The following is a 19457-nucleotide window of genomic DNA, read 5'->3' on the forward strand; positions in this document are numbered from 1 at the left end:
CCTGGGTCCACCCTTCCAGTTGGGCCATATTTCACTCCTTGAAGAGAGTGGACTTTCATTGTATATGGGATTAAATTCTAAAGTCAGCCATGAGGGAAAAACCATGAACAGGCACAACCACTCTTACCTATAAGTCACCTGGAAAGTATAGTAGGTATGGTTCTGTAACACAACCCTATAGAGCAACTTTTGATTATTTGCTAGTTTGCAGCCACTGTGTAGATGTTTAGGTATGCAAACCTTTCTCCTTTTAGAGCCTAATCAAAGCCATACAATGGGCAGAGGTGGTAGAGAATTCTGAAATGTTCTTGCTTGCTGCAAAATTGATCACACTTTGTTTTTATTATTAAACTAGAGGCCTGGTGCATGAAAATTCATGCACTCAGGGAGGTCCCTCTGCCCAGCCTGAGCCCTCTTGCAGTCCGGGACCCCTCGGGGGATGTCCACTTGCTAGCTTAGGCCCGCTCCCTGGGGGATTGGGCCTAAGCTGGCAGACAGACGTCCCTCTTGCAGCCCGGGAGTCCTCAGTCAGACATCCTTAGCACTGACGAGGAGGCAGGAGAGGCTCCTGCCACCGCTGCTGCATTTGTAGCCATCAGCCCTGCTTGTGGCTGAGTGGAGCTTCCCCTGTGGGAGCGCACTGACCACCAGGGGTAGCTCCTGCATTGAGCGTCTGCCCCCTGGTGGTCAGTGCATGTCATAGCGACCAGTTGTTCCTCCATTAGGGTCAATTTGCACATTACTCTTTTATTATATAAGATCTCTCTCATCTGAGACCTATTGATGGACCTATTAGTTGTTGTGAGGAGTAGATAAAATAACATATACGACAGTGTCTATCACAGAATAACATACAATATATCATAGTGTGATGTGAATGAAAACTGGCTTTGCCAGAAGGACAAACACTGAGTACTTTGAAAACTGGTTTCCTGTCCTTTCTCCAAGTTGGCATTTCCTTTGCTGGCCCACAGACAATCTGTCACTCCTTAGCGGGGCCACCCATCCCATGGCACCACAAGCAGGGTGGGAGGTGCTTAGCCCTTAATGTCAGACATGTGAGACCACTGCCTGGGAGTGTGACTTGGCATCTGTTGTGTTTCCTTTCTTCCCCTTTGTTTTGTACATAGATTTACTTTAACTGGTCTTAAGTTCATCCAGGAGAGGGAGAACCAAGATGGCGGCATAAGTTAACGCCAGAGTTTGCTGCCTCGAACAACCACTTCAAAAATACAACTAAAAGACGGAACGGACATCACCCAGAACCACAGGAACGCTGGCTGAGTGAAAGTCCTACAACTAGGAGGAAAGAGAAACGCATACCGAGACTCAGAGGAGGCGCAGTGCTGAAATGAAATACTAAGGTGCGGAGTGCACACGGAGCAGAATGGAGGCGGAGGGCGTGGTTGTTGTTTTCAATCGGGAGGGAGTTTCAGATTCTGAGCTCCAGATCCGAGCGAGTCTCTAGGGACCCAGACTCAAACGGGAGAAGCGGGACTGTCTGGCTTTGGTCGGAAATCGAAGGCAGCTTTCTCTCTGAGGTTTGCAGCGGTTGCTGGGACTCAGAGAGGCAGAGCCCCTGGGGACGGGACTGAGAGCAGCCATAACTGCTTGCTCCGGCCCACCCTGTTGATCCTGTGCAACCGGCCCCGCCCAAGCCCTGCACAGAGGCATTTGCCAGATAGCCTCAGGAAAAGGCTAGATTAGCACCTCCCTAGAGGACAGAAGTACTCTCACTGCAGACACAGCTGATTCTCACAGCCAGTTGGCCTGGAGGTCAAATCCCCGCCAGTATTACCTACACAATCTAGGCTTAACTACAACAAGACTGCGCATAAAGACCACTAGGGGTTGCACCAAGAAAGCATAAAAAATGCAGAGACAAAGAAACAGGACGCAGATGTCAGAAATGGAAGATATAGAGCTCAAAACCACACTTTTAAGGTCTTTCAATAATTTTCTAAAAACTGCCGATAAATGTAGTGAGATCGTCAAGAAATCTAATGAGACCCTTGAAGTGGCGATAAAGAACCAACTAGAAATTAAGCATACACTGACTGAAATAAAGAATATACAGACACCCAACAGCAGACCAGAGGAGCTCAAGAATCAAGTCAAAGAATTGAAATGTGAAGAAGCAAAAAACACCCAACCAGAAAAGCAAAATGAAAAAAGAATCCAAAAATACGAAGATAGTATAAGGAGCCTCTGGGACAGCTTCAAGCATACCAACATCAGACTTATAGGGGTGCCAGAAGATGAGAGAGAGCAAGATATTGAAAACCTATTTGAAGAAATAATGACAGAAAACTTCCCCCACCTGGTGAAAGAAATAGACTTACAGGTCCAAGAAGCGCAGAGAACCCCAAACAAAAGGAATCCAAAGAGGACCACACCAAGACACATCATAATTAAAATGCCAAGAGCAAAAGACAAAGAGAGAATCTTAAAAGCAGCAAGAGAAAGAAACTCAGTTACCTACAAGGGAGTACCCATACGATTGTCAGCTGATTTCTCAACAGAAACTTTGCAGGCCAGAAAGGAGTGGCAAGAAATATTCAAAGTGATGAATGCCAAGAACCTACAACCAAGATTACTTTATCCAGCAAAGCTATCATTCAGAATTGAAGGTCAGATAAAGAGCTTCACAGATAAGGAAAAGCTAATGGAGTTCATCACCACCAAACCAGGATTATATGAAATGCTGAAAGGTATCCTTTAAGAAGAGGAAGAGGAAGAAAAAGGTAAAGATACAAATTATGAACAACAAATATGCATCTATCAACAAGTGAATCTAAGAATCAAGTGAATAAATAATCTGATGAACAGAATGAATGAACTGGTGATTATAATAGAATCAGGGACATAGAAAGGGAATGGACTGACTATTCTTGGGGGGAAAAGGAGTGAGGGAGATGCGGGAAGAGACTGGACAAAAATCGTGCACCTATGGATGAGGACAGTGGGTGGGGAGTGAGGGCGGAGGGTGGGGTGGGAACTGGGAGGAGGGGAGTTATGGGGGGAAAAAGAGGTACAAATGTAATAATCTGAACAATAAAGATTTAATTAAAAAAAAAAGTTCATCCAGGATAGTATCATTCACGTAACAGGTAAATAGAAAACCATATTCTGTGCTGCGCTGATGCTGTCACCTGTACTTACTCCATAGTTAAACAAATATACAAGCCCTCCCATGGCAGGGGAGCCCCAGCAGTCCTCTTTGAGATGAGAGGGCTTTTCACAGTAAATTTGGGAATCCCTGCCTGTGGTATGAGGATATTAGAGGCCGTGTATTCCTGTTCAGCTATAGAGAAGGGTGGGGATATTTTATGTGAAACTTGTGTACACACTGAACCTCAGGTCATAACCAGTACCGCCACCTCCCCTCCCTGAAGCCTGCTCTGGGTTCTTAACTTTTCACTGTAAATTAATGAAGAGGTTTGAGTTAATAAACCAGTGCCCTCTAGGTTTTCTAGTAATGAACCCATCCTCCATGTGCAGGAGGACCTAACAACCATCTTTCCTGACCCTCCGGGTGCATCAGTCACTGTGCTGGGCGGAGGGGCTGCAGCAGTGAACAGAGCAGAAATGGTCCCAGCCTTCGTGGAGGTTCGAGTCCATGAGCACTGTCTGGTAGGCTGGCTGTGACGGTGGAGCTGCCTTGTGTCTGTGATATTCAGTACAGTCACTACTAGCCATGTGTGGCCACTGAGTGCTTGAAAGATGACTAATGTGACTGAGGAGTTTTTAACTCTATTTCATTTACATGAATTTAAATTTAAATAGCTACACATGGCTACTGGCTACCGTATTGGACATTGCAGTGTAGAGGCAGAGAATCTATATATATTAAAGCCTAAGCAACTGAACAACCAAATGACTGGTTGACCCGTCACTATGATGTGCACTGACCACCAGAGGGCAGTTGCTCAACACAGGAGCTGCCCCCTGGTGGTCAGTGCGCTCCCACAGCGGGAGCACCGCTCAGCTGACAGATGGACACCAGACGCTGGGCTCACAGCTGGCAAGTGCAGCTGCAGCGGCGCAAGCCTCTTCCTCCTCCACAGCAGCGCTACCAAGCAGCGATGGTGGCAGGTGCAGCCGGGCTGGGATGAGCGGGTGTGGTGTGGCACCCGGCCTAGACTTGGGCTCCTTCCTGGCCACCTGCCGCTTCACTACTGGGCTTGGGAATGTCATAGAGAGCAGAGAACAGTGCAAGCATCTAGCAAATCGTTGAGGAAGGAAAATAAAATTCAAGTAGCTAAGAGTTCTGGCCTGAACTCTCAACTTCTGTATTAGTGAACATGCATTGTTTTATAATATTTCAAGAGGTTTAAGTGAAAACAGGATATCTTTATTCTTAACATTAAAAACAAATACTAGTATTACCTATAAAGAACACATAGCAACATTTCTAACAATGGAATTTTGCACAGTTAGGAAGTAGGGGTAAGCTGGGAACTGCTGCTTCACTTCCCCCAAGGAGTCCCAGATTACAAGAGGGCACAGGCCAGGCTGAGGGACCCCACCAGTGCACGAATCCATGCACCAGGCCTCTAGTGTGTAATATAAGGAGACTAAGCTTGAAAGTCAGAAAATGTGAATTTGAGCTGTGCCTTTGCCCCAGATGGCGGTCTGACTTAGTTAGAGCTAGTCAAATTTCTTAAGCCTATCTTGGCAGGAAGTAAATTACCCTTTGGGGTTGTTATGGATATTAAATTATAAATTTGTTAAAAACAAACAAGAAAAGGAAAGTTGTGGGTTTTTTGTTAATCCTCACTTGAGGATATTTTTTCTCCATTGATTTTTTTAGAGAGAGTGGAAGGAAGGAAGGAGGGGTAGAGAGAGAGAAACATTGGTGTGAGAGAGACACATCAATTGGTTATCTCAGGGGAGGCTAAGGGACTGTCTAGGGCGGGGAGATAAAATGGACACATATGTAATACCCTTTGTAATACTTTAAGCAATAAATAATAAAAAAAAATTGGTTATCTCCCCCATAAATCCCAATCGGGGTGGGGGATGGAACCTGCAACCCAGGTACATGACCTGACTTGGAATTGAACCCAAGACACTTCAATGCTCTAACTTCTTGCCGGGGCAAGAAGAAAAGTTTTTTTTTTTTTTTCTTGTTGTCAATCCTCACCAGAAGATATTTTTTTCCATTGATTTTTAGAGAGAATGGAAGGGAGGGGGAGAGAAAGAGAGAGAGAAACATCAATGTGAGAGAGACACATCAATTGGTTGCTTCCCACATGTGCCCCAGGATTGAGCTTGCACTGATATATATGTACATGCCCTTGACCGGAATCAAACCTGAGACCATTCAGTCTACAGACCAACACTCTAACTGCTTAGCAAAACTGGCTATCACAAAAAGGAAGCTTTTTACAAAGAACAATGTAAATATGAAATGCTATTTTAAAGATTTCTGTTGACATTAACTCTCATGAAGAATCTACAATGTTTCCAATGTCATTAGCTGTAAATTTGCACCTTAAAAATCTGTTTAGTTATAGGCCATTTGGGATATTAGTGAAAGCCTTTGAGCCTGTTAGTGAATAATTGTTCTTGGTTTCCATTGTTATATTTTTAATGGAAGCCAGTTCTCCCTGTTTATTAATATTATTAGTTGTCTCATGTGTCTGCTAATAAACTTTGAATGTCAGCAGAGACACCACAAATCTCCTTCCCTCAGGCCAGCTGAGGTGCCCCCTTTCATTATTTCTCTTGGTCTCTGTCAAAGCAGCAGTTAGAGCTGAGATCTTGGCAGCTTTACTCCAGTACACACTCCAGCTATGCCTCACAGAGCAGCATGCCTGAGACTTGCAAATTAAGATGACAGGACATGCATGTGCAGCATCTCCCCTTTGGCCATTTATCTGACTGTGCCCCTTGCAGAGTGTACTTTACCCGTCATGGAAGGGGTAGCCCCATGTGCTATTGTCCATGAGACATTTAGAACCCTTGTTGATGGAGATAGCTGAGATGACAAATGAGTATCCAGCCCCCAAGAATCCGATCACAGCAAATATTGTGGAGGTGAACATCTGAAAGATAAGGAGACAGTCAGGTTCTTAAGTTGGTCCAGAGGTTGCTCTCAACACACCTAACCAGCCTGTTGTTGAGCATGGTAGCTACAGGAACATTACAGGTAAAAGCCAGTATTTCCAGGAGATGGGGCTTCTCAGGTCTACTAGAATGATTTAGGTGTCTCATGTCCCCTTCTTTGCTCATGCCCATATATTTTTCACCTATTCACCAATGATTGAAGTGATAATTATGAAATTCATGCATGGATAGGGTCCCTAGGCCTGGCCAACGATCAGGGCCAATATGTGCAGAGACTGGCAGGGAGATCGGGGAGGCCCCCAATGTCACCTGCCTTGGCTGGCCTGGGGCCTGCAGGCTGGGGGCAGCTCCTGCATAGAGCATCTGCCCCCTGGTGGTCAGTGTGTGTCATAGTGACCAGTCATTCCACTGCTGCCCCAATCATCCCTCAGGAGCAGGGGGAGGTGGAGAAGCCCTCAGGGGTGATCCGGCAGGCAGCCACTGCTCACACCCACTGACAGCGCTGAGCGATCAGGACTGGCGCTGGGCACCAGTAGTGGGTGTGAGCGGCAGCTCCGGCGCAGGCTGCAGGTGCGAGTGGGGCTGGTGACGGCAGCAGGTGTGACTAGGGCCAGCAGCAGGTGTGAGCACTGGGCGGGACCGCCGTGCACAGGAGCAAAGAATTTTCAGTAACCACCAGAGGCTTGCCCTGATGACAGCGACTGGTGTCCTGCCTTGGTCTGGTGCCTCCGCTCACCTGCTCCACCATCTCGCCATGGCCAACACCTGCCATGTTCCGCGCTCTGCTGCCTGCTTCTGATGCCGGCCATGTTATGTGTGCACCCCCTGGTGGTCAGCACATGTCATAGCAACTGATTGTTCAGTTGTTCTTTTTTTGGTCTATTTTCATATTAGCCTTTCTTTATATAGGATTATTATATAGGACTAGAGGCAAGGTGCACACAGTTCATGTGCTGGAGGGGTGTCCCTCAGCCTGGCCTGAACCCTCTCCAATCTGGGACCCCTTGGGGGATGTCTGACTGTCCCTCTCACAATCCAGGACTGCTGGCTCCTAACCGCACATCTGCCTGATTGTCCCTAACCACTTCTGCCTGCCAGCCTGATTGCCCCCTAACTGCTCCCCCGCCAGCCTGATTGCCCCCAACTGACCTCCCCTGCCAGCCATCTTGTAGCAGCCCTCTTGTAGTGGCCATCTTGTGATGACATGAGGGTGGCTATCTTGTGGTGGCCATCTTGTGATGATGTCGCATGAGGGCGTCATGCAAGGGCATTGCGAGAAGGCGTGACGCCACCTAGGATGTTATTATATAGGATACTCTTGAACCGAGTTTTTCAATCTTAAGTATAGAATTTCCTTTACAGGGCTAATATGGAAGACCCGTCTATTATAGAATCAAAGAATATTACAATTTAAAATGATCTTAAAAGTTTTCTGGTTTAATAATTTCACAGAGACAAGTCACTCTGTAGTCTTATGCACCATGCAGGTTCTGCTTATGAGAGAGAGAGTAAAAGTCTAAAAATTATCATTGGTTACAGTTACATTCCTTGAGGTTAGAAAGAATGAGTCCAATCTCTCTTCCATTTGGTAGCAGCCTTTAAAATATTTGGACATTTTATATGTTAAATAAGCATATTTTATATTTTACATCACTCCCGTCCTTCTGCCCTCTGAAAGTTTTCTTTGGGTTAAACAAACCCAATAATTCTAGTTTATTTACCTGTTTTATATGACAAAGATTACTTTGTAAAAAGTTTATTGCAATAGCAGCTTTCTTTTTTTAAATGTATAGTCAAAAAATTATACAGTATGAAAGGCATAAAAAAAGTCATGGAGCTCATTCAGGCAAACTGTCTCTTACAGATGGAAAATATTAGGCCCAGAAATATAATGTCCATTCTAAACAGCAATAAGAGAGTAGCATGGAAGCATCAATAATTTTGGAAACAGAGGTGGAAAATGATCACTTCTATTACTTTGGTGACATGAAGGGGCAGTGCCAAGCATAGGAGTGTTTTTTTAAATACATTTTATTGGTTTTTTACAGAGAGGAAGGGGGAGGGATAAAGAGTTAGAAACATCGATGAGAGAGATACATCCATCAGCTGCCTCCTGCACACTCCCTACTGGGGATGTGCCCACAACCAAGGTACATGCCCTTGACTGGAATCGAACCTGGGACCCTTGAGTCTGCAGGCTGACATTCTATCCACTCACTGAACCAAAGCGGTTAGGGCAGCATAAGAGTTTTTTCCCTTAAAAATAATTTTTATTTACAGTTGATGTACAATATTATAATAGTTTCAGGTATACAACATAGTGATTAGACCAGCCGTGGGCAAACTACGGCCCGCGGGCTGGATCCGGCCCGTTTGAAATGAATAAAACTAAAAAAAAAAAGACCATACCCTTTTATGTAATGATGTTTACTTTGAATTTATATTAGTTCACACAAACACTCCATCCATGCTTTTGTTCCGGCCCTCCAGTCCAGTTTAAGAACCCATTGTGGCCCTCGAGTCAAAAAGTTTGCCCACCCCTGGATTAGACCTTTATATAGCTTACTAAGTGATTACCCCAATAAATCTTGTACTCATTTGACACCATACATAGTTATTACAATATTTTCTTTAACTCAACATATCTAAACTTGTATAATTTCAACACATAATGAATAGAAAAATTACAAATAGTATATTTTATATTCTACTTTTTGCACTAATTCTTTGAAATCTGTAGTATATTTCATACTTATGGTACATCTCGATTTAGATTAGCCACATTTCCTATGCCCAATAGCCACATGTGGATAGTGGCCTCTGTATTGGGCAACATAGGTTAGAACATTTGAAAGTAGATTTTTTTTTTTGTAGTAAAAGTTAAATAAATGCATGGATGTGATCTGCACTGGTTTTATGACATGGATGAAAGGGGGCACTGTAACAAAGCTAACTGAAAGTAACCTCACAGGGTGATTTCATCATAAATTGCTACCTAGGCAGGTGATAGTGGGTAGTCCTGCACCGCTGGCCTATAAAAGGTTTATCTTCCCCTTAACCAAGCCCCATCCATCTTAATTTGCATCTAGGTTAACACACCTTGGAAATACCTCTTTTCAGACCCTTGGAGGTGGAACCATCCTCAAGGGATCATCTAATCTTGTTAAATAGCTGAAACCTAATCATGGAGATTTCTCTGCCTTGCTTTCTTCTACCTTCATGAAATCTTCCTTATGTTCCCTTCTTAATTCCAAATGCATAAAAGAACCTGCAAAATGATCATTATTTGGAGCACTTGAGATCGTGCTTCCTGGCTTAAAAGAAGTCTTATAAATATTCTGTTCAGGTATGGATGGTCTTACATCAACAATGTTTATGATTACTCTCAGGAGGGAATGTAGTGTAATAGAGGAGAGGAACAGTGACTCTCAATTGAATCAGTGGTGATTTATTTCTTTATAAAAGTATCTGAAGAAAATACGGCATTGAATTATAACTTCTTTAAACTACAGGTGGCATGTTCTGGTTTTATATCCCAGTTTAAGTTTCTTACCTTAAAATGAATAAAACGACCACCCCAAACTGATTTTTCATAATTATTCCAGAGGAAACACATGAAGCAAGGTATACTTTATGTTATTTTGCTGTAAGTAATTCTAAGTTTAGAAGTCTTTAAAAATTGCCAAATTCACTACTCAGAGATAGAGCCAGTCTTAAAACCAGTATGGAATAACTAATTTTTCATGGGTTTCAATATACAAAATTTTTTTATGTTAAAAGAAAAATTATAAAGATCAAGTTGAAGGAGAGAACCAAAATGGTGCCGTAGGTAAATGCTGGTACTTGCAGCCTCCTAGTACAAGCACATCAAAATTACAGCTAAAACACAGAACAACCATCCAAATTACCTGAAATCTGGCTGAATAGAAATCCTACAACTACAGAAGTAAAGAAGAAAGCACACTGAGAATGGTAGGAGGGGCAGAGGGGTGAAACAGGATGGTTGAATACCCATGTGTGGTATTTTTTTAATTAGGAGGGATGTCTAGGGGTGGAGGCCTCCCATGAGAAGCAATGAGTCCCAGCCCCACACCAAACCCTCAACCCAGGGTTCCAAAGCTGGGAAGAGAAGTCCCCGTAACTTCAGGCTGCAAAAACTAGCAGGGCTTATGGCTGAGTGACAAGGAGGCTGCTGGAAACCCAGGCAGTTCCTCTTAAAGGGCCAGTGCACGCTTGCATAGCCCCACTCCCTCTGAGCTCCAGTGCTGGGGAAGTGGCTTGGAGGGGATACAGAAACATATGGGGAAGAACTGAATTGTCTGACATCAAAGCAAGAACTTGGGGGTGGCTTTCTCCCAGACAGGGGTACTCCCAGGGGTCATTGTTCCTGTTCTGAGACCTCCCCATAGTAGAGCTGACTGGCAGGCACCATATTTGAGTCCACATAAACCTGGCTCATACTGTTTGCTCCACCCTAGTGATTCACTAAGACCCTGCCCTGCCCAATTTGCAATTTGCCCTATCTAAGCTGTTTGCAGCTACTTTTCCATATGAATGGCCTGTCCTGGCTCAGGCTTCAGACCTTTATAAAATCTCAAACAAGTAGCAGCTGGAGTCAGTGTGCCCCATAATTCTCAATAAGAGGCCCCAGGCCTGACATTAGCAGCAGCCTGCCTTGCTTCACAGCTTGGCCTCTCCTGGGAATTTCCAAGTCCAATACAAGTAGCAGCCATCTGCAGATTGCTCGGAAGCTCCTGAAGGGTGACCCCAGACAGGGCCCAGGCAGTGGCTGACTTTTCCCTTCCAGGGGGGCCCCAGAGCCAGTGTGTCTTACGGACAGCTTCAGACGACGCCAGATTACAATTCAACACATCCACGAGCAACACAGTCAAGGGACAGACTCAGTGAGCACCAAAGCCACGGTGAAGCCAGTCCTGCTCCATAGGGGTGTCTCCTGCACAGTAGCTCTTCCACTGTAGTCACAGCTGGTCCTCACAGCCAGCTGGCCTGGGGGTATATCTTTCCCAGTGATGCCAACAACAATCAAGGCTCAACTACAATAAGACAGTGCACAAGGACACACCTAGAATGCCCAGCTCAGGTGATTAGGGAGGCTGAGCCACTGGGCCCTACACATAAGGTCATGCTACCAATTCCAGGAGACATAGCAGCTCTACTTAATACATAGAAACAAACAGGATAAGTCAAAATGCAGAGACAAAGGAAAAGAACAGAATGAAAGAACAGAGGCAATCTCTAGAAAAAGAACTAAATTAAATGGAAACAAGCAAACTACTAAATACAGAGTTCAAAACAATGGTTATAAGGATGCTCAAGGTACTTAGTGAGAATTTCAAGGAAATTAGTGATAACATCAAAGTCATGAAAAAAGATGAATTAGAAATGAAGGATATACTAACTGAAATGAAGAATATTTTATAGGGAAGAAACAGTAGAGTAGAGGATGCCAAGAATCCAGTCAGCAATTTGAAATATGAGGAAGCAGAAAGCACCCAATCAGAAGAGCAAAAGAGAAAAATGATCCAAAAATATGGAGCTAGTGTAAGGAACCTCTGGGACAACTTTAAGTGAACCAACATTCACATCATGGGCATGCAAGAAGGAGAAGAGAGAGAGCAAGATATTGAAAACCCATTTGAAGAAATAATGATAGTAATTTCCCCTACTGGATGAAAGATACAGACTTACAAGTCCAGGAAGCAAAGAGAGTAACAAACAAGAGGGATCCAAAGAGGCCCACACCAAGACACATCATAATTAAAATGCCATACGTTAAAGACAAAGATGGAATCTTAAAAGCAGCAAGAGAAAAGCAGTTACCCACAAGAGAGCACCCATATGACTGTCAGCTGATTTCTCAACAGAAACTTTACAAGTCAGAAGGGAGTAGCAAGAAATATTCAAAGTGATGAATAGCAAAGACCTAAAACCAAGTCTTCCTCTCCAAACACAGCCCTCTCAGCCATTGGACACTGCCCATGGCTGGGGGGTGAGTCTTTATCTACCTAAGAAGGATGCTGAATGTGTGCTTGCCCCTAATATATGTCTCCTTCATCAATTGTCTTCATTCCCATTATTAAATATGCTCTTTTCAAGGCCTAGAGCTTCAAGAGACTCTTATTAAAGCACGTACTTGACCTGAATGAGTTGATTGAATTAATTAGCTATCTCACTGGATCCTGAGAAATCAATTTATTTAAAGGATTAGAGGGCAGGAGAGCCTCCGGTATGGAAGGAAGAGGTTGTGACCTGTAAACACCCAGGTCAGTTTTTAATGCCCACCTTGAAAGTAACCCTCCTCTCTGTCCTCAGCTCTCATTAGTCCAGTTTATTTGAGAGGGTGACCCCTGGAGCTGGGCTTCCATTGGCTGAGCCTCAGAGGAGAGCTTACCTCCATTTTCTAGTTTCACCTGGAAACTATCACTTAGGTGATCTCATGATTTTTTCCAGTTCCGCAGTCTCCACATCCTGCATCTACTGCCAACTCTTAGTCCTGGTTTTACTCCCCAAGGACAGGAAAGAATGATGCAGCTGAATTCTGGGGAATACTACAGAAAGACATAGCAAAGTAGGAGAGAGAGGGGCCAGGAAAGGATAGAGAGCAAGGCTGTGGAGACAGCGACAGGATTTAGGCCTTAGCCCTGGGTCAGTCTATTTATGCCCCACGGGCTGTTTTACCCAGTAGGATTCATAAAACAATGTTCCACAGGAGCCCAGCATTCCTTAAACACCTGGAGGGATTGCTGTGAGCTTTGGCCAAAATAAAATCTTTCAGCATTAGAGCAGTAATCAAATTATGCTACAGCTTCTTTTTCTTTGCCTTACACGTGTTTGTGGATACCTGTCTATAAAATGGTTGCTGCTTTGTCCAGATTCTCAGAACGAAGGGGAACCTGGCTCCAGAGCAAGGCATGATGCAACGGCTCCTAGGGGTGGGGTGGGGCTGCTAAAGAAGGGCTCAGCCTTACCCAGTGTAGGCCACTGTGCCAACATGCAGGGCCTATGGTACCATACATTTTGAAAAAGAAGTAAGGTGTCTACATACTTTAGTGAACTCTATTTTTAAAAAGTTGGCAGCCGATTACAAACAAACAAAACAAAAACAAGAAATGCTTCTTCTGGCCACCTGGAAGGTGGTGGTCTCTGGTCCAGGGCACCTGTGGCTGGGTGCCTTGGTTTACAGACTGGCTTGGCTGTTCCTTTGATGGGCATTGGCCTTGTGGACAGCTGGACAGTCATTTGAAGGTGTCATCCTCAACTCACACCAAGGGCAGATCCCAACCTGGTATGGGGACGAGGGAGTTTAGGGAGCTCAGATGGACAACTGGAATTGAGCAGAGCAAATGTTTCAGATCCTATTGACTCAACTGGACTTGTAAAAGCGTGATTTCTCAGCATTCCTCTTGGACTGCACTTAAATCTAATTAAAAACAAGTTTTATACAATACTTGAATGTTATTTCACTTTTCTCTGTGGTTGCATATAAACCCAAAATAAATAAATACATAAATAAATAAACCATATTTTACTGGACTAATCTTCACCTATAGTCAACACCAGAGAATGAGCTGGTGGACTCTAAGCAGTGAGGTTTGTTTGTTTGGGTTTTTTTGCCACCAATTTCCTTAATAGCTTCTCTTTCTCTCTCTCTCTCTCTCTCTCTCTCTCTCTCTCTCTCTCTCTCTCTCTCTCTTTCTCTTTCTAGGAATTTGTCCATTTCCTCCATGTTGTCTAGTTTGTTGGAGTAGAGCTGTCCATAGTATTTTTTAACAATCATTTGTATTTCTGTGGGGTCAGTTGTTATTTCGCCTCTATCATTTCTGATTTTGTTGACTTGGGTCCTTTCTCTTTGCTTCTTGGTGAGCCTGGCTAGAGGTTTGTCAATCTTGTTTATCCTTTCAAAGAACCAGCTCTTGGTTTCATTGATTTTCTGTATTGTTTTTTGGTCTCTATGTCATTTATTTCTGCTCTAATCTTTATTATCTCCTTCCTTCTGCTTGCTCTGGGGTTTTCTTGTTGCTGTCTTTCTAATTCTTTGAGCTGTAACTCTCTCTCTCTTCTTTCATATTCTCATCTTCCATGTATTCCTTCAACATCTCCCAAGTAGAACAGGATTACATTTCAAGCAGAAAATAAGTTATATATTTCATGCTTACTTGGGACTTGTGATGATGTTAAGAAGGTGAGAACATTTTCTTTGAATGAAAATCTGTGTGCTATGTGCTGTGCACCAACCTCAGTCCTTCATATGTGTTCAATAAGTATTGTTTGATTCAATAAATGAGCAAATGTGGCGAGAAAGAATGATGACATGATTTTATTTCATAACTGATAGCTTTCCCTTGAAAAAGTTAAGGTAAGTGTGTATAGTTCATCATTGGGCTCTCAAGTCTCTTAGGTGGACAACAGAACCTCAGGAGATGGGAGCAAGAGATGGCCTTACTCCTTATCCCGCCTTCATTCTAGTTCTACCTTCATCTTTGCCACATCAATGTATTGATCTCCTAATACTTTTCTTCAAGTCAACTCTCTTTCATTCATTCATATCATCATCTGAATGAAAAACTAGGATCTTTAGCAAACAGAACACAAAATCATTCTTTGTTAATGTTGCTGGCAACCCTGGAGCTTGGGGCTTGTTCTTTTGTTAGAAAGGGAGATCATGAGGGGTTAGGAATAGTAAGAACTTCTTTCCATCAAAATAAGATTTTCTTTTTCATGATAGACTCAAAGGATTGAAGGAGAATTGAAAAGGGAATAACCTTCCATGCTATTGAAAAATATAGCACATCTGAATAATAGCAAAGCCTGTCCTAAATTGGGAAATTCTGATCTAGTCCAACTTCCTCATATTACAGGTAAGCAAAGGGAGGCAGAAAGCAGGACAGTGACTTGGCCAGCTGTAGAAATGGGACTGACCTTACATCTCAGAATTCTTCCCACCCTGAGAGGAACAGGGATGCCTAATCTCTCTACCTGTCTGTGAAAATATGGATGGCTACATGAAGGAAGAAGTCCTGCGTCAAAATGCAGGGAGAAGTGGGAAGAGCTGGGCACTGAGGTAGTGAACTGGCAATGGTGTGCATGGGGAATTTAGGGGGCTAAAGGGGAGAGGAGGTTATCATTTGTTATCTTGTCTGATCCCTTTTTTACAGGTGGACCAGAGAAGGAAATGACTTGTCTAGGGTCTCAGGGCCTCTCATGGCTGGGGGAGAGGGCCACTCCCCACCTCTGCCTTCCCAGCCTCGTTCTTTATAGGGCTCCACTGCAGCCCTCCAGGCCTGACATCTCTGCTTGTTTGTGAAATCGGAGATGGCATTTTAAATTTATCATTATAGTTACTTTCCATCCACAGGAAGAATGACATCTTTATCCCTGCACCAGCTGTCCCCAGAGTCATGCTTGGGGCTGGTTACTCCTCTCCACCCTTGAGATGTCCAGCAGGAGGGGACAGTGTACCTTGGAATAATTATGGTGCCTACCCCCGCCCCAGTAACTCACCGCAAATCTCTTCCCACACCTCTCGTTGCCACAGCACCCACAGCAGTCATTGTTCTTTAAGCCCAGGAACACAAGCACAGGGAAGATCATCTGTCAGCAAGAGAAGCACCTTAGAATGGGTCTGGGATGTGAAAGTGAAGCAGGAATTTTAGGGCAATATAGGCAGGCTAAGGGATTTTTTAGAATTGGGGTCCATGGAAAAAACACAGGGAGAAGGTACATTTCTATAACACCAGGAAGCCAGGTGCAGTTACATCTCCACAAGACAAGGGAGCAGCAACAGTTGTATTTACATAAGATAAGGAAATTGGAAGTAGCAACAAAGGTCTATATTTATAAAATAAAGAGAAGGAAGCCCTTCATTCAGATGGAAAAGAAGAACACCCAGAGGGAATAGGGGAACAATGAGGATGGAGGGGGAGAACCTCACATGTCTCCTGTGAGGTTCAACCTTTGAGCCCAGGAGTTTCTATAGTAACCAACTGGAAGGGGAATATTGACCAATCAGAGGGGATATCAGGCACCAGGATCTGCAGCCTTTATAAGCCATAGGGAAAGGAACTCAGTGGGACCCTTTCCCCCTCCCTACTTGGGAGTCCATTCTGTGGGACTCTTCCCTCTCCCCACATGGGAGTCTGTACTTGTCCTTTAATAAATCTCCACCTTTGCTATACCACTTTCTGTCCTTGGAATCATTCTTCGATTCCAGAAGACAAAGAATCCGAGTTCCAGTCCAAAAATTCAGTATCAAAAGCAAGACCCACGCCTGCCTGGATGTGTGAGGAGCCACAGCCATGATGTGAGACTTGGTGACTGAAGGTTATGGCAGGAATGACAGGACGTCGCTGGTGGAGTGGACCAGTGTTATTGAGTATTTTGATGCCATTTGGCTTAACTGTAGTTTCAATGGACCAAGATTTCAAGATCTGACACTCCCAGTCTCCATTTAGATCAGCGGTTCTCAACCTGTTGGCCGCGACCCCTTTGGGGGTCGAACGACCCTTTCATAGGGGTCGCTTAAGACCATCGGAAATCACATATATAATTATATATTGTTTTTGTGATTAATCACTATGCTTTAATTATGTTCAATTTGTAACAATGAAAATACATCCTGCATATCAGATATTTACATTACTATTCATAACAGTATCAAACTTACATTTATGAAGTAGCAACGAAAATAATTTTATGGTTGGGGGTCACCACAACATGAGGAACTGTATTTAAGGGTCACGGCTTTAGGAAGGTTGAGAACCATGATTTAGATGGTGGGTTAGGAAAAGAAAAAACAAAACACGTTGGATTGTCATGATAAGGATCTCTCCCTAAAGCAGAAGCTCCCAGTCTCTACTGGAAACAGGAATAAGAAAGCCTTCATGAATGAGTGGAAGAAGAATCCTCTGACACCTATTTCTCTTGGTGGTTCAGTCACTCAATTTGCTATAAAGTGATAAAAAGAGATCAAGAAGGCCACTTCATAATACTAAAGGGAGCAGTCCAACAAGAAGAAATAACTCTGGTAAATATATATGCACCCAATATAGGAGCACCCAAATATGTAAGAAATCTTCTGGAGGAGATCAAGGGAGAGATTGACAGCAATACAATCATAGTAGGGGACCTTAACACCCCATTATCTCCACTGGACAAATCCTCTAAACAGAAACTCAGCAAAGAAACATCAATCCTAAATGACTCACTAGATCAGATGGAATTAATTGACATCTTCAGAACATTTCACCCCAAAGCCACAGAATATACATTCTCCTCAGGTGCACATTTGTCATCTTCAAAGATAGACCATATATTGGGTCACAGACAAAGTCTCTTCAAATTCAAGAAAATTGAAATCATATCAAGCATCTTCTCAGACCACAAAGGCATAAAACTGGAAATCAACTACAACAAAAACAATCCAAAAAAATCAAACACATGGAGACTAAATAGCATGCTATTAAACAATGACTGGGTTACCAGTGAGATCAAAGAAGAAATAAAAAACATCATGGGAACAAATGACAATGAAAACACAACAATCCAAAACCTATGGGACACAGCAAAAGCAGTCTTGAGAGGGAAGTTCATAGCTCTACAAGCCCACTGCAAGAAACAAGAAACAATGAGAATAAATGACATAACTTTACAACTTGAAGAGTTAGAAAGAGAGCAACAAAAAAAGCCCACTATAAGCAGAAGGAAGGAAATAACAAAGATCAGAGTGGAGATAAATGACATAGAGACCAAAAAAACAATACAAAAAATCAACAAAACCAAGAGCTGGTTCTTTGAAAGGATAAACAAGATTGATACACCTCTAGCCAGGCTCACCAAGAAACAGAGAGAGAGGACCCAAATAAACAAAATCAGAAATGAAAGGGGAGAAATAACAACAGACCCCATAGAAATACAAAGGATTGTTATAAATACTATGAACAACTCTACTCCAACACACTAGGCAACCTGGAGGAAATGGACATATTCCTAGAAAAATACAACCTTCCAAAGCTTAATCAGGAAGAATCTAAAAATCTCAATAGGCCAATAACTATGGAGGAAATCGAAGCAGTAATCAAAAAGCTTCCAGCAAACAAAAGCCCGAGGCCAGATGGCTTCACAGGGGAGTTTTACCAAACATTCAAGGAAGACCTAAAACCTATCCTCCTCAGACTATGTCAAAAGATCCAAGAGGAAGGAACACTTCCCAGCTCATTGTATGAAGCCAACATCACCCTAATCCCAAAACCAGATAAAGACAATACAATGAAAGAGAATTATAGGCCAATATCCCTCATGAACATAGATGCCAAAATCCTCAACAAAATCCTAGCAAATCGGATCCAGCAGTACATCAAAAAGATCATACACCATGACCAAGTAGGATTTATCCCAGGGATGCAAGGATGGTACAATATCCACAAATCAATAAACGTGATACATCACATAAACAAATTGAGAGAAAAAAACCACATAGTCATATCAATTGATGCGGAAAAAGCATTTGACAAAATCCAACACCCTTTCTTGATAAAAACTCTCAGCAAGATAGGAATTGAGGGATCATACCTCAACATAATAAAAGCCATATATGACAAACCCACAGCCAACATCATACTCAATGGGCAAAAACTAAAACCATTCCCCCTAAAAACAGGAACAAGACAGGGATGCCCCCTCTCACCACTCCTGTTCAACATAGTACTAGAAGTACTAGCTGTTGCGATCAGACACGAAGAAGAAATAAAAGGCATCCAGATTGGAAAAGAAGAAGTAAAACTGTCCTTATTTGCAGATGACATGATACTGTACATACAGAACCCTAAAGACTCCATCAAAAAATTATTAGACTTAATAAATGAATTCGGCAATGTAGCAGGATACAAAATTAATGCTAAGAAATCCATGGGATTTCTTTACACCAATAGTGAACTTACAGAAAGTGAAACTACAGAAGCAATCCCATTTATTATTGCACCAAAAAAATTAAAATACCTAGGAATAAACTTAACTAAGGAGGTAAAAGACGTATATGCTGAAAACTATAGGACACTGAAAAAAGAGATAGAGGAAGATATAAACAGATGGAAGAATATACCGTGTTCATGGATTGGTAGAATCAACATCATCAAAATGTCCATACTACCCAAAGCAATTTATAGATTCAATGCAATCTCCATTAAATTTCCAACGGCATATTTCACAAATCTAGAACGAACGTTCCAAAAATTCATCTGGAATAAAAAAAGACCCCAAATAGCTGCAGCAATCCTGAGAAAGAACAAAGTAGGTGGGATCTCAATACCAGATATCAAACTGTATTACAAAGCCACTGCTCTTAAAACAGCTTGGTACTGGCACAAGAA

General features: G+C 42.9%; 1 protein-coding gene and 1 long non-coding RNA gene across 2 annotated transcripts in view; one reads left to right on the forward strand and one right to left on the reverse strand.

Annotated features, from left to right (window-relative positions):
- The window catches only part of LOC308516481, a 143428-nt gene that overhangs the window by 19385 nt on the left and 104586 nt on the right, over positions 1-19457 (forward strand). The gene's annotated exons all lie outside the window — the stretch shown is intronic.
- Positions 1-19457, reverse strand: part of LOC308516893 (transmembrane 4 L6 family member 4) — a gene marked incomplete at both ends in the record, with an annotated part of 31112 nt that overhangs the window by 9721 nt on the left and 1934 nt on the right. Inside the window, 2 exons of the mRNA XM_081087982.1 lie at positions 5914-6050; positions 15595-15684. Coding sequence (XP_080944108.1) covers positions 5914-6050; positions 15595-15684 — 227 coding nt within the window. The remainder of the gene's footprint in view (positions 1-5913; positions 6051-15594; positions 15685-19457) is intronic.

This window comes from Myotis nattereri (genome assembly GCF_964212035.1).
Source record: "Myotis nattereri genome assembly, chromosome: 3".
In the NCBI taxonomy this organism is placed as follows: domain Eukaryota; kingdom Metazoa; phylum Chordata; class Mammalia; order Chiroptera; family Vespertilionidae; genus Myotis; species Myotis nattereri.